The sequence below is a fragment of the Citrus clementina genome, unplaced genomic scaffold (assembly GCF_000493195.1).
Source record: "Citrus clementina cultivar Clemenules unplaced genomic scaffold, Citrus_clementina_v1.0 scaffold_2, whole genome shotgun sequence".
NCBI lineage: Eukaryota > Viridiplantae > Streptophyta > Magnoliopsida > Sapindales > Rutaceae > Citrus > Citrus x clementina.
The window spans coordinates 35,990,219-36,004,851 of record NW_006262688.1 but is presented as its reverse complement, the minus strand read 5'-3'; the positions used below and the strand labels follow the sequence as shown (position 1 = coordinate 36,004,851).

General features: G+C 33.6%; 4 protein-coding genes across 4 annotated transcripts; all 4 read right to left on the bottom strand.

Annotated features, from left to right (window-relative positions):
- Nucleotides 1-50: 50 nt before the first annotated feature.
- LOC18050623 (stress-associated endoplasmic reticulum protein 2) lies at nt 51-1,161 on the bottom strand. The gene is made up of 3 exons (XM_006449840.2): nt 961-1,161; nt 359-515; nt 51-244 (listed from the first exon to the last, which is right to left on the bottom strand). Exons 1-3 carry the CDS (start codon nt 961-963, stop codon nt 198-200), a joined length of 207 nt encoding a protein of 68 aa, XP_006449903.1. The 5' UTR covers nt 964-1,161; the 3' UTR covers nt 51-197.
- A 2,174-nt stretch (nt 1,162-3,335) lies between these two features.
- LOC18050622 (protein NAR1) lies at nt 3,336-7,414 on the bottom strand. The gene is made up of 11 exons (XM_006449838.2): nt 7,033-7,414; nt 6,862-6,929; nt 6,624-6,777; nt 6,186-6,372; nt 5,910-6,036; nt 5,553-5,730; nt 5,384-5,433; nt 5,123-5,294; nt 4,814-4,940; nt 4,614-4,705; nt 3,336-4,097 (listed from the first exon to the last, which is right to left on the bottom strand). The coding sequence occupies exons 1-11, from the start codon at nt 7,150-7,152 to the stop codon at nt 3,945-3,947; spliced, it is 1,428 nt and encodes a 475-aa protein (XP_006449901.1). The 5' UTR covers nt 7,153-7,414; the 3' UTR covers nt 3,336-3,944.
- Nucleotides 7,415-8,903: 1,489 nt separating this feature from the next.
- Nucleotides 8,904-10,723, bottom strand: LOC18050621 (CASP-like protein 2B2). The gene is made up of 3 exons (XM_006449837.2): nt 10,056-10,723; nt 9,823-9,955; nt 8,904-9,336 (listed from the first exon to the last, which is right to left on the bottom strand). The coding sequence occupies exons 1-3, from the start codon at nt 10,277-10,279 to the stop codon at nt 9,085-9,087; spliced, it is 609 nt and encodes a 202-aa protein (XP_006449900.1). The 5' UTR covers nt 10,280-10,723; the 3' UTR covers nt 8,904-9,084.
- Nucleotides 10,724-13,056: 2,333 nt separating this feature from the next.
- LOC18050620 (glucan endo-1,3-beta-glucosidase 4) lies at nt 13,057-13,773 on the bottom strand. Its single transcript, XM_006449836.2, has 3 exons — nt 13,662-13,773; nt 13,332-13,583; nt 13,057-13,091 (listed from the first exon to the last, which is right to left on the bottom strand). The coding sequence occupies exons 1-3, from the start codon at nt 13,726-13,728 to the stop codon at nt 13,057-13,059; spliced, it is 354 nt and encodes a 117-aa protein (XP_006449899.1). The 5' UTR covers nt 13,729-13,773.
- Between the last annotated feature and the right edge of the window lie 860 nt (nt 13,774-14,633).

The following is a 14,633-nucleotide window of genomic DNA, read 5'->3' as shown; positions in this document are numbered from 1 at the left end:
CACAAAACAGTGTCCCCAACACAGCATAAGGAATTTGCAGGCCAAGACGCCAAAAACTGGAAAAGATTTATTGAAGTGCAGATTTTATTATACGTACTGAACAAGTGATGAGTATCTTCTATCATCACTCTTAAACATGCAGATTCACATGATATCTTATTATGCCGTTATTTGGGGACTTGTCAAGCTCTTCAACTTCAAGCCATGCCCCGACTAGTAGCTGTCCTGATAATCTGAAAAAGAGCTGCCGGCCAATAAAGGGGGAAATGAATTAGATTATTGGAAGCACAACTGCACAAGCCAGAAGAGATAACAAATTAAAAAAAAAAAAAAAAAGATAACAGGAACAATAACATACATGATCCTAAAACTACGAAGACAAAGAAGCCAAGCAGAATTGGACCAATGGGGTAATCAGATCCTTTCTTTGCGGAGCTTTCAGGAACTGATCCCCTCCTTGTGACGTTCTTCTGGAACCTTGCATTCTTCCTCTCTGCAAGCCGCTTCGATGTAGTCTGTCCGAACAACCCAAATAAGAAAACAAAACACGTATGGCAAATCCTATTGGAAATGACCAGTAATTATTATAACGCAATCAACATGCTAATAATTTTTTCTCATCTCATCTGTCAGTCCCATCAAAATTTTCCCAAGATAATAATATGAAAACTGATTATAAGACAGATCAAAAGTTCAAAACAAAAAGAGACCAGGAACAGCTCAATCGACATCAACAAGATGCAAAGAGATCAATTCTAACTACAGAATTATCCATTAAAACTCTGTAACACGGAAACAAAAATTCGCATAACGTGAAAGATAAAAAAGAACAGATTAACCAAGAAAAGGTATATATGTATTAAAAAGAAAAAAAATTTGCCGCCTTGAATGAATAAAAAGAATTGGTAACAGTAATTCATACGAGAAAGAGAGAGAGGAATGCTTTTATAAGAAATTTACCATCTTTCCCTATTGCTTTGCCAGGTAAAGGTTACAAGATTGAAGATGAAAGCCGTAAATGTTGCCGTTTCTTTTTTTCTTTTTTTTTTCCACCTATTTTTCCAGTATCACCAAAGACAGAAGGTTTTAGTTTTCATAAGCGGAAACATGGGGCTTCTGTCCTGGTTTTTATTATATGCCTTGTAACCACGTGTCCGCAACTAATCACTTTCCTTTCTTGCGATTTTGTTTGCTTTAGTTTAGTGTCTAAGATTGGCATTTTCAGTCCATCAAAAGGAAGGCCGTAAATTCAGTATCTCACTGAAAATTTTCCCAAATCACCAGATTTCTTTCCTTATATTTTTCCAGAAGCTCTTCAAGTGACACCCGTAACAAATGAGTGAAAAAATAAAACTTCAAATTCATGTATAAATTTATCTTATTGGATTATTTAATTTATTTTACGATGCCATGATTTTATCATGTTTAAATATGAATCAAATCTTCTAAAGATAAAAGGAGGGGTGCAACGCGAGACTTTCCCAAGAAGTCACATATTGTAATATTGCTCTCTCCCAAACACGCTTAATTAAACATGAATTATGTAAATAAAACGTAAGATATGCACATTTTTTAAAAAATTGTAAATTAATATTAATTATAAAATAAAGCATTAATTATATAAAATGAAACAAAATACTTGTAAATAAAAGCTTAAATAGGTAAATTAATATAAGAGTGGTAAATTGATGTATTACTAGTAAATAGAATAAAAACTTACAAATTCAACATAAAACTTATAAATCAACAATAAATGTACTATAAAACATTAACTGTGTAAATGAAACATAAGACTTATAAAGTGAGGGTAAAACAAGTAAATTAACATAGGAATAGTCAATTTGTGTATTATTGAGAAAAAAATTATAAATGTAGTATAAAACTTATAAATAAACATCAATTATAAAAAAATATATAACTTATGCAAATAAAACACAATGCTTGTAAATGAAGGATAAAATAAGTAAATTAACATAGAAGTAGTAAATTGATCTATTATTACTAAACAAAACAAAAATTATAAGTGTAACATAAAATAGTAAATCAATATTAAGTGTAAAATAAAACATCAATTGAGTAAATGAAACATAAGACTTTTAAATGGGTAGGACAAGTAAATTAATATATAGGAGTGATAGATTAGAGTTTTATTGGTAAACAAAATAAAAACTTATAGATGTAACATAAAACTTATAAATCAATATTAAATGTAGAATAGAACATAAACTATGTAAATAAAACATAAGACTTCTAAATGAAAGACAAAACAACTAAATTAATATAAGAGTTAGTAAAAAAAGGTAATAAAAACTTATTATAATAATGATTATCTTATATATTTACTAATTTTATTTCTGGATTGAATAATGATAGTTTTGAATTTATATAATACATGCAATAATATATGTAAAATTTTGTTAAGAATAAACTATTATCAAAATTAGATTATGAAAAAATATTCATTTTATGTTTTTCAAAGTTGTTAGAAGATAAAGTGAGTTTACAACCTTATAAACCTACTCAATGGCAACCCCAAATGATCTTTAATTAAAAACAAGAAGTAAAATTAAAAACCACGTGAAATATATATAAAACTTAAAATTAGATCCAATTTTATTGATATATAAAATATATCAAATATTCTAAGAATATATTTTAATTTTGTTTTGTCTTATTCCACATCAAGAAAAAGAAAATGTTTGTTTTCTTTGTCCTACAGTAGAAAATGAAAATAATTTTAAGAATGTCCTAAAATAGATATAGAATTTATGGTTAAATTAATTCAATAAAATCTATTTCAATTGTTTTTAATACAAATTTTCTGTTTTAAGTTAATGAGTGACTTTTTTCTTTGTTTAATTAGATTAAATGAATAAACTATTTTTTGTTTAATGTAAATTTAATATTAATTTACAATAAGTTTTATATTATTTTTACAAGTATTTGCTTTATTAACAATTTTAAAATATCAATTTACCACTTTTATATTAATTTACTTATTTTACATCTTATTTACTAATTTTATATATAATTTACAAAATTTATATTAATCATCATACTAATGCCGTAATTTTAAATTTTTAATCACGACAACATAAATTTTTTCTTATTTTATATAAATTGATATGATAAAATCCAACTGATTAAATTAAATGATTCTATCATCACTTAACAGATAATTATAGACAAATTACATCCTTCTTAACAGCAAATCTTAAATGGATATCTGAGTACCAAACGCCTGCGACTAGATTCATTGATCAAACAGACCCTGCATACACTGTTATCCTTAATTTAGCAGTCTTGAGCAGTTTGAGAGCTCATCACTCATCAGATAAAAGTTAAACCCAAAACACATTTATACATGATCCACTTCACCCAAAAAAGTCCATTTTAGCTTGACCATGTACATTTCCCTCATCAATCATCACAGTAAAACATACAAGGATTCTCCAATCTCCAACACCGGGTCAGAGTTGGCACATACAAGGACAATTATTTTGTTTCCAGGGCAAGCACAACAATCCCCCAAAAATCCAATTATACATAACAAAAATGAGAGTATCAGGCTCCAAAATAAATGCTATGTACATGAGCAAAGGGAACCTTATTCGGACTGTTCAACTAAGAAAAAATGACACAAGGAAATGAAATTAAGTGCCATGACGCATCAGTGTCTAACTCAATGCTTTCTTCTATATGTAACATTTCTAATACAGAGTATGTACATGAGTGAAAACCTTTGAAGTAAATAAATATATGTTTACCCTATCAAAATTGGACTTCCCTGCAAATGCAATCCCATGATTGACAAAAAATGGCCAGCATCGCTGTGGTGCCATGTCTGAAATTGCTAACACAACTTGGAGACGGCATGGGGCACAAGAAGAGAGTTCTAAAGTTCCAAAATTGTATACGATCAAGTGTTGGGATGGTAAATGCTTTCACCAATTATGCAACTGAGCAGTGATACTTTTCACTACAGGATGGTATTCTGTGTGCACGTGCTTTTTAGCTTTCTCTGAACCAGGTTGCTCAAGCCACTCATCATACAAGCTTCTCACCAGAGGATTTTTGAAAGGATCAGCTACCATTACCTATTATATATAAAAGAGCAATCAGTTAATAACACAGCACCACACCAGAGGTCAAATTACATGCAGATCTCACAATAATATTCCATAAATGGATCTGATATGCAAGGTCATAAAAAATCAATAACAGCATTACATGCTTGTGGCATATATATTGACTGCCAAAAAGTTTCCAACCACATCACTTGAATGGTAAATAATCTTGTACACTGTCAAGTACACCAGGCCTGCAGGCCAGCAAAAAATCCACTTACACATACTGGTAGGCATATTCCTACTATAGACCACATTTTGGATAACTAGTAGTATAGTCATTGAGGTAATGATTGTGGCAATTTCATGACCCAACCTGGACCCTTGCGTGGCACCCATGCGATCAAGAAACTTATAGTTCGTGGTACTATGAATTAACTAGAATACACCAAAAATTAACCGTGCCTTTCTAGTTTTGAAAATGAAGAGACCCAGAACACCACGAGGCATAAAGAATATGTCAATGCTAATAGAAGAACGACTTACATTTTCCAAATAGATGGTTTCCAGTGTCTTAATCAACTCCTTCGGTGATTGCCCTGGCTTAGGCTTGATCTGACCTCCACCATTCAAGCAACCTGTTAATCAATAGCTCAGGAGTTAATATCCACCAATTTTTGATTTGACATAGAAAGCAAACAGCCAGATTCTACGTCAATGAATAAAAACTAAAAAGGAAGATTGACCTGAAGGGCATGCCATGACCTCCACAAATTGATAATCGCATTTTCGCATTTTCACTTTCCTGACAATGTTTTGCAGGTTCTGGAAGCCATAACATAGGGCAAATTTCAACACCGTTTTTCCCTCCACCTACATAACGAGATGGAGCACAATGTCATAACCAAAATGACATGCAGTACATAGTATGCCCTAGATATTTTCAATCCTATGGAATAACAACACTGCAACGATGTTCATTACAAAACCGAAGATTCCAGGACAAGCTTCTCACATGCCTATAAGATGTGATCAAAATTAAAAAGGAAGCTTACTTCCAGAGCCACCTCTCGGAAATCAGAGTTTCTGATGGTTTTAAATTCTAGATGACCTTCAATGACTTTTCCAAATAGTGTTTTAGCAGCATGTCTGAATACTGTTTCTGCATAACCTCCAGAACTTCCAGCAACCCCATAAAGATGTCCTTCATCATCAACATTGGTCAACCTGCAGGATGACCAAAGCAGATTCTATTTTAGTTGGCTACTCTAACCATCATGCAGATGGCTTCATAAAAAAGTTATTCTAATTCTTACATTTTATCAAGAGGAGATTCCTCTAATGCTTCAAAATTTACTGCTTTTAACTGCATAAATTGAAATACAGTAGTACAAAGTTAGACATCATTATTGTTTCAAACCAGAAAGAAACTGTTTACAGTGAAAGCAGTTATACAAGTTAGTACCAATGAAAGCCTCATCTCACCTGTATCAAATCTAAAACTTCCCCAGTCGTCAGGACTGAATCAACCTCTGGAATCTCAAGTCCTTCATCCCTATAGGTTTCTTCTTGAGAATCGAATTGGAAAACAAAGTCTTCTCTAGCAGCCTCTAGCTTCTTATCATAGCAAGGCATCACAGTCACATGGTAAATTTCATCTGGCCTATTAAACAAGCATTCAGCAATCAAATGATTCACTCCTGCTAATGCCTAAACATGTAGATTCACATAAAAGGAAACTTTGCATACTATATCTCTCCTAAAATCCTAGGACTCATAAGTGAATATGCCTTACAACACAAATACACTGCTTCAAGGCTCCAACTTTAATGAAAGAATTACCTGAAACCCAATTTTTGGCAAATATGGTGTTTGATGGTAGCTCCAATTGTCTGCTGAGGGCTCTTCACAGAGGAAATATATGGAAGAATATAGGAGCCAAGTTGTTTTTCAGCATAGCATATCCACCCTAAAATAAAAGAAAGATCTTCACATAATTGAACAACATCCTTCCATAATCCTTATAAGCAACAACTATTGATCATTGATAACACAATGGATGGTTTTATAGTGTAAGGAGATCATCATTAGTTGCCTAACAGGGATAGACTTAAATACCTGGACATGCCGACGACAGCATGGGCAGGGATGAATTGGACCTTTCATCATCAGATTCTTGGCTTTGTTTGTAGCGAGCAATAAACTCATTGCAAGCTTCAATAAGCGTTAAGTCTCTACTGCAGCTTGTATCAAAGATGCTCTTCACTCCAAGCGACTTCAAGAATGTTGTAAGTTTCTTGAAAACCTGAAATTTTTTTTCAAACAATTGTTATGTTACAAACAAAAGCCGACTTCACACTTAGATCATTGACCTGCAGTATAATAAGAATCAATAATTCATCGGACGTTTTCATAAAATTGTGTGACATATGAAACTTAAACATCACCTTGACTGAGGAAACTACCCAATAGCAAAAAATCATAAGATGATATAATCCTCAACCAAGAGAAGCATACAAAACTTCTAAAAAAAATTATAACTGAGCCCCGTTTTACCTGAAGAGGAGAGATGCCAAAATGTTCAGCAAGCGAAGCTCTTGACTGTGGAGAAAGGGAAATAATAACAGCCTTTCCTTTATTAATATTTGATAGGAACTCATCCAAACTCTGCTTCTCAAGCATCACAGTCTCCGCTGACGTAATGCATCCACTACCACGTGTCCAAAGATATCACAAAACAATGAGCTTTTTCACCGGGGCAACATAACAGAACATGTATAAAACAATCAATTACCTGCAAGCTAAGCAATCCTTGAGTGAGATTTTCACCGGTTCAGCCTGCTGCTTGCTGGAAGTAGAAACCTTCACAATAAGGAAAACAAAAATTACAAATTGAAATAAAGGGTATTACTAAAGTCGCTTAAAATAAAAAGAAAAAAGAAAAGGATATATCATTTATATGCACCTGGGGCTTATCAGGGTCTTTAAAGGTAGCTTTTTTAAGAGAAACAACGCAATTCTGAGACGGTGCTATAAAATCGCTAAGATCTCCGATTCTCAGCGTAGGCGAGAACTTCTCTGACATTTCTCTTTCTTCAATTCAACACTGCATCCGCCGAATTGATTAAACAAACGGCGATTAATTCAGAGCTCAATTTTAGGGATTTTTTTTATTTTTTATTTTTTGGAGGGGGTAGATTAATTCTGTAGAAAGAACAAATATGGGGGAGAGGCAGAAGATACTCCACAAGGAGAGTTTTGATTTTGAGGCGCGTGTGTTGTAGGAAATGTTCGGTCGGGTCAAAGGCGGTTTTGATTTTGAGGAGGGATTCAGTGAGGGCAAGGAGATTGTGTTAGCCAATGAGATTTTTCTGATTTGTGGAAAAGGAGCACAAGTCCAAGTGATTCGGATGTCTATTGATTACTGACGTGTACGTCTCTGATTCCCTAGATTATAAAAGCACGTGCCCACCACAATCCACAACCCTTGCTCCGTCATCCGTGGCTACAGCAAGTGCAAGCCCCACAACCACAAAATAGAATCTGTGGCCCCATGCCCTGCGAGAAATTCATTTACTTTACGCGTGTGTCCCATATATTTGAAAAAATTAAGTAGTATTTATATTAAATTTAATTATATATATAATAATTAGTTATGTTATCTTAAATGGGTAATGATATAATGATAAATTCTTGTATAAATTTTTTTTGTATAAATTAATGTGACATAATTAGATTGGTTGAATTAAATATCACTTGTTCTATATGATTTGTTTTTAGTATTTTATATTTTTATTTAACCAATGAATTAATGACACGTCAGTTTGTACAAGATAAATTTGTACAAAAATTTATGGCTGTATCATCACTCTATCTTAAATATACATAGATTTTGTCACGTTGTGCCTATCTTCGTCTTCTTATTTGGTTAGTCCATGGCAAATTATATAACTAACCATCTTCCTTTGTTCATGCTTCACAACATACAATCGTCGAATCATTCCATTTATTATGTTTGTATTGTATACAATATGCCATAAATATTTGTAATTGTTATTATATATTTTTGTAAAAAGTGAACTTTCGATCAAGAATTCGTAACTTAATATAATCAGATCAAAAGACAAATATAAAACATAAAATGTTTATATATAACACAATGAAATAAAAATAACACATAATATGATCGCATCATATCCTCGGGAAATTTTCAATAATGTTTTGTCATTTTCATTTTGTTTATTCTTTCTTTCTTTCTTTTTGGGTTTATTATCAATCTCTTATCAGTTTTCTTCTCCAAATTTTTCTCACTTCTTGAAAAATATATGTTCACAGACTCATGGTGTATATGATCAGTTTGCAACATGGATTACGGCTATGAATTTGTAATTCAAAAAATGAAAACATTCTGAATTATGAAGCAGGATTCATTAAATTGTGAAATATTTGAGAAAAACCGGAAATTGACAAATCCTGCTTGGAATAGGAACGTTCAAATTTCAATACTTGGGAGAAACTTTTATTTTGTTCACTTTCTGTTATGAAACCTGCATTGTGTGTGTGTGTGTGTGTGTGTGTACACAAATGTTGGTGTTATTAAATGCTAAAAAAGGTCAGACAGTGGTAGCCGGTCGTTGCAAATCTTGATTGTAGATGTTGAAACTTCGAAACGAGTCTTAATCTTTCTTCATTTCTGGAGTTACATGTATGTGTGCCTCCGCTCTTTTGCATCCACTCTTGCTAAAATGAATTCTGTTAATGTCCAACAAAGATTTTATGCTCGTAATTGCTGAAAATGAAAGCTGTGTATAATAAATATTAATACAATCTACAAAGACTCTGCATTAATTATTTTGTTCATCAAGTGGCTACTACTAGCTTGGGATAGTCACATACACAGTTCACTTTTCTTCATCATCAGCTTCTTATTTATCATTCATTTATTGCGGCAGCATCCAGCTTAACCTCCACCGACAACACCCGACCGAGCAAAGTATGCTCAGTGATTTAAAATATCTTACCACCTTGCGCCATTTTTGGCCTTGCTGCCACCATACAAGCGGAAGAGACTGAAAGCAGAGATACAAGACAGAACCACCATACTTATGCTAACCAATAGAGCTGACGCAATTCCCTCCCCTACTTGGTTGCAGAATTTCCCGTACATGTTGCATATCTTCAGCCATTGTAATTCTGGTTGTCCCAGCTTCGCAAACACAGCTGATTGCGCAGCAGCTGCCACGGCAGCTACTGTCAAGTATGCCATCATCTGCACAAACAAGTTAATCCATGCAGCACATATGGTTATTGGCTAAAACAAATGGGATACTCGTTTCGTCTTACTTCTTAGATTAGCTTAATCAGTAATTAATGATATCAATTTAGCACATAAATCAAGCAATGTCATAAATATTATATTGAACAACATACTGCAAATGAAAGTCCACGACCTCAAAAGGCTCTAACGGTAATGATAAATTCACAAAGTACACACTCTAGACATTCCAAATTTAAGAAGCAAACCCCTGAACAGGAAGCAGATCCGGGAAAGGGAGGTGTTGATGTAAATTACGACTTGTAATATCCCATATCCAACACCCAGTCAAATATAGTCTGCCTTCACCTAAAAAACTCAATTATCATATGAAGCACTCCGTTATCAGTGACAACCAACTCATGGACAATCATGGAAATTTCACCTGATGAGAAATAGAAGGAGAACAATCAATTAGAATTGGCAGCAATCAAATATTACCTGATCTCCAGAGAAAATTGCCCAGGCTAGTGGCTTGTTAAAGAGCACACTTCCCTTGAGCATAGCAACGGTACAGCGCACCCCTTGCACTAAAGAGTAGGCTGCAGCTATTCCATTTGCTACCACCAAAAACCTGCATTATACAAGAGTAATAACACAAGAAACGTACAAATGCTTAGCCTAAGGTACATAAAGTTAAAAGCTCAAGATTTTAAGAGATTTTAGAAGCTTACACAAGAGCTTTCATGTCTGTAAACTTAGCTTTCTTTTGAATTGAGAAGATTTCTCTGACTTGGGTATCAGTCCCAACAAGAACAGCAGCAAGAGCACCTAAACCACAGATCACACACCTCAAAACCAACTCTACAAGCCTTATTCTCCTATCAACAACCTTCATTACGGTGCCACGATACACTGGCACATTCCCTGGACTAACACCAACACCCAAATAACTCATTTTTTTTTTCTTCCAAAGATTTAACACTTAAAGGAAGAAATCTGAACAGAAGGAGCATAGAAGAGTTCAGGACACAGCTCTCAAATCCAGAAAAAGATCCTAACCTTTACCCAACATCAACCACCACGTTCCACTTCTTAAATAGGCACCCAAGAAAACATTTTTTCTCATTGAATATTAAAAAAATACAGCACTGCTATGCCTGTACAAGAATGAATAGGCTGTGAGAGTGCCAAGTGGTAAAGAGAAGAGGACCTGGTGGCTCTACACTTCCTACAGACAAAGGGCACTGCGCCTCTGAATTACAGCAAAGGAGTATTAAATATGAAAGAGAAAACTTGAGACTAAAAATTTGAACTCTTTTTTTCCGGGAAAGGCCATAGTTTGTTGTCCCAAGGCAAGGAAGGTGTCAGATAAGGTAAAAGAGGTGCCTATTGAATGAAGTTGATGGTATTGGTAGAATTCATGAGGACCCATTTCTGTCAACAATATAGTAGAAAGAACAAAAGTCTTATTACAAAACAAAAAACAATGACCCTGTTTAAAAGCTAAACGTGAAACAAAAGCAAATCGCTCATGATAAAAAAAATGAGTGATGAAATGATTAAAGTGGCATGCTTTGATGCTTGCTAGTGGCTTCGTCTAAAGTGGTGGGTCATTTGTTCGAGAGACATAGTGATGGCTTATTTAATTTAATTTTTAAAATATTTATTTATTTATATTTATGTGATAAATAAAAAATAAATTTTTTTGTTATCAAATTTAATTTTTCTCTTTTTTTATTTATATAATTATTGTATTTCTTTTTCTTTGTTCTTTAACAATGATACTAAAATAATAATATTATATTATTAATTCCAAAAAAAATGTAATATTCCTAAAAGACTCATTTAATTTTATTTTTTAAATATTTATTTATTTATGTTAAATAAAAATAAATTTTCTTTTAAAAAATTCTTTAAATAAAAATAAATTTACATTATTTTAATCAAACTCTTCTCAAATCAAATTTAGTTAGCATCTATTTTCGGAGATGCTTGTTATTAATGAGATAGAGACAGACCATTGAAGGTTAACTTTTCTCTCTCGACAGTGTGGACCCACCTTCTCTGAACAATTTCAAGCACTAAAAAGTCCAAAAGCATGCCCCATAGACAAAAAAGGAAGTGAAATGGTGCCACGGGTTGCGTACTTCAAGCCATTTTCACCTACTTAATTCCATTATCAATGCTTAGTCTATCTCCTTGTGTTGCGATGCAAAATTCCAGATCGTCCAAAAGAGGTGGCAACATCAATGATCAAACTCTATCAATTGTTTGTGGGAAAGTACTGCCTATTGTCATCTTTACGCGATATATAACTTACATGAATTTCCACTCTCCCACAAGCAATCTATTATCATCATCGCCTCAAATGAGTGCCTCATCATCCACTATGTTTATATTGATTATCACAGAAAATATTTAAATAAGTACAATAATTGTGTGTTAACCGTTCAAATTCAACTTTCTTTATCTAAAAATTACTACAACTACAACCTGTCAGAATCTAAATTAAACTATATATTTTGTTTGGACAGTTTACCTCATAGATTATCTTTTCAGGTTAAGTGGCAAGTTAACATGACAGCAGAGTCAATTTTTCCCAAGAAATTTTGTGTTTGAATCACATTAATTAAGTCTAGTCAAGCGATAATTACTGGGCACAACCCAATTGTAGATGTTTTCAAAAGACCAAAGATGGGGCTTTGGGAGGTGTGTTGCGTATGGAAGGTGATTCAATTGTATTGTCACAATATTGGCCAGACTTTGGTCATTGCATACATATGTGTAATATAAGATTTTGCGTGCATTGTATTTCCCCAACGTATGGTCGTGAATGATAACAGAAGTGGTGAAGAAAAAGCAAGAAAAATGTAGAAGAAATTTCATAGACAAAATTGAAGTTCAGTTGACCGGGATAGTGGGTCACTGACTCACTGTCTCATATAATCCTCACTAGCCCTTAGAATTAATGTGAACCATAGGATAGCAAATTGCATTTGCTCTCTAGGACTAAATATATATGGTGATGAATGAATTAATAATGTTGACAATGATGAGACTCCCCATGTTCTATAAATGCATAAGATAACTGCACATTGTTTTTATCTCTCATGATCATATGGCGATGAAATTAACAGTCTCGCATCTCCTCAGAACTAACGCCATATCTGTCGGCGTCCATGCAGCCCTGCTCTAAGATGGCCCACAATTCATGGGAAATTAACAAAAGATATGAGCAAGTTGTTGCATAAGAAGAAGAGGGGAAAATGAAAAATATATTGGCCCTTCATTGGGCAAGGATATCTGGCTCTGTGCAGTGTGCAGCAACATTGTTTGTAATTCTAGCGATGCTGCAGAGACAGAGGCCGATCAGCATGCATTGAATTGACAATCAGCTGATCCCACTTAATTTTAATTTCAATCTTAATCTTGTGTGAGAGGCCTGAGTTGTATATATCAAGAGTGTTTGTGAATTGATAGATTACTACTAATTAATCGAATTAGATCTCTTGTAATCGGTTATTGAATAAAGCACTGTTGCACAGAAAATACGATTCTAATACGTTAAGTGAGACCAGGACCAAATAAGCCACTGCAATTCGCAAGCAAAACTGAAAATTCACTTCCCATAATGATAATGTTACTACTAAAATTTTCATCAGATTTTAATATCTATCAATAAAGCAGAGAAAAAGGAAACAAGATTTGACAAAATCTTCAATACTTTAAAACTCATGGACGATATTCGAATTTGCAAGAACGATGACCTGCCATCACAGATAAAAAGAGACGTTATGGCATGTATCAAATTTAAAACACCATACGATCTAGATAACTGATACGATATATCTATTGGGAATGGGAAATATATATATATATATATATATATATATATATATATATATATATATATATATATATATATATATATATATATATAAGAGAGAGAATTGCTATGATGTAGATATAAGATGATGAGATGAGTTTATTAGAGATTGTTATCTTACTTGGGTCAAGATCAGTGATCATTGCAGCAGCATGGAAGTAGCAAGTTGCTCCTTGATGCTTGAACTTTTGGTAGTAGTCATTGAAAGCATAAGAGGCATGGTCCCTCAAAGTGTTGGGAAAATAACAAGGCTGCTTTGCTTGTAACTTGTTACAATCAGCACCTCCTTTTCCACAAGCCCAATCAAGTGCCATTTGCAGCTCATCGTCAGGGGTTTGGCCGTCAGCTATACACCATTCCATGAATTCACCATCTGATTATAATACACAAATTAACAAATTGCTATTCGGTACCATCCATTAACTAAAGCCATGATTGCAGATGGTGTTACCTGATGTTTGCAGAGTAGAAATAGCAATAAGAAAAGCTAGTAAAATGCTTAACAAAGCAGATGACATTGGAAGTTTCAGAAGCTAGCAACTGTCTGTATGTCTTATACTTACAAGTACTGGACATTCCATCTCCAAATAGTTTGCTTGCTCTATATTTATCAAGTATCTGTATGTGAAGAAAAAAGAGAAAAGAAGAGTTGTGGGCTTTTCCCAAAGCCTAGATTCCATTAGTCTCTATGAGTTCCTTGGATCTCAAGATAACTGTAGTTTTTTTGTTTTTTGACTGGCAATGGCATAGCATAACTACCCTTGTTCTACACTGTGTTGTGCAGTCCACATTATTCGATATCAATATCAATTATAATTAAGAAGCACAGCTTGCAACACTCGGGGAAAGGAGACATGGTTCGACTTAATATTCATGTTTATTCCAATTTATCCTAAACAGAGTGCAACAATTTTATCAGTCACAATTAATTAATAGTTTCGACGGCAGTGGTTGTTTGGTATTTGCACAAAAAGAGAGGGGCAGGAGCAAGATCCTATAATTAAGATCTCTTTTGCAATGAGAGAATCAAGATTACCCTTTTCCTAAGCAAACTTGAACAAGATCTGTACTGCTTTTTTTTTTTTTAATCTGGATCCAGTCAATTTTATTTTTTTTCTTTTTTCTTTTCCTTTTTCTTTATCGCTACCACGCCAAGGAAGAGAATTTCGTGTGCCTGAATTTGATCAAAATCGCACAAATGAAAGACAAGAAAGAAAGGGACCCAATTAATACTTCATAGAACTAGAATTTGACAATACAAACAAAATTGGGGACCTGTAAGCTGTGTGTGCAAAACTATGTAGTTATTTTTTTTTTCGGCAATACAGAGGAAGCCAATGGTACAATATTATTCCTCTGGACGCTGTAATGCACAAAAACGATCAAAGCCCATGTCTCAGCTGAAAAAAGGATGGTACCCAAA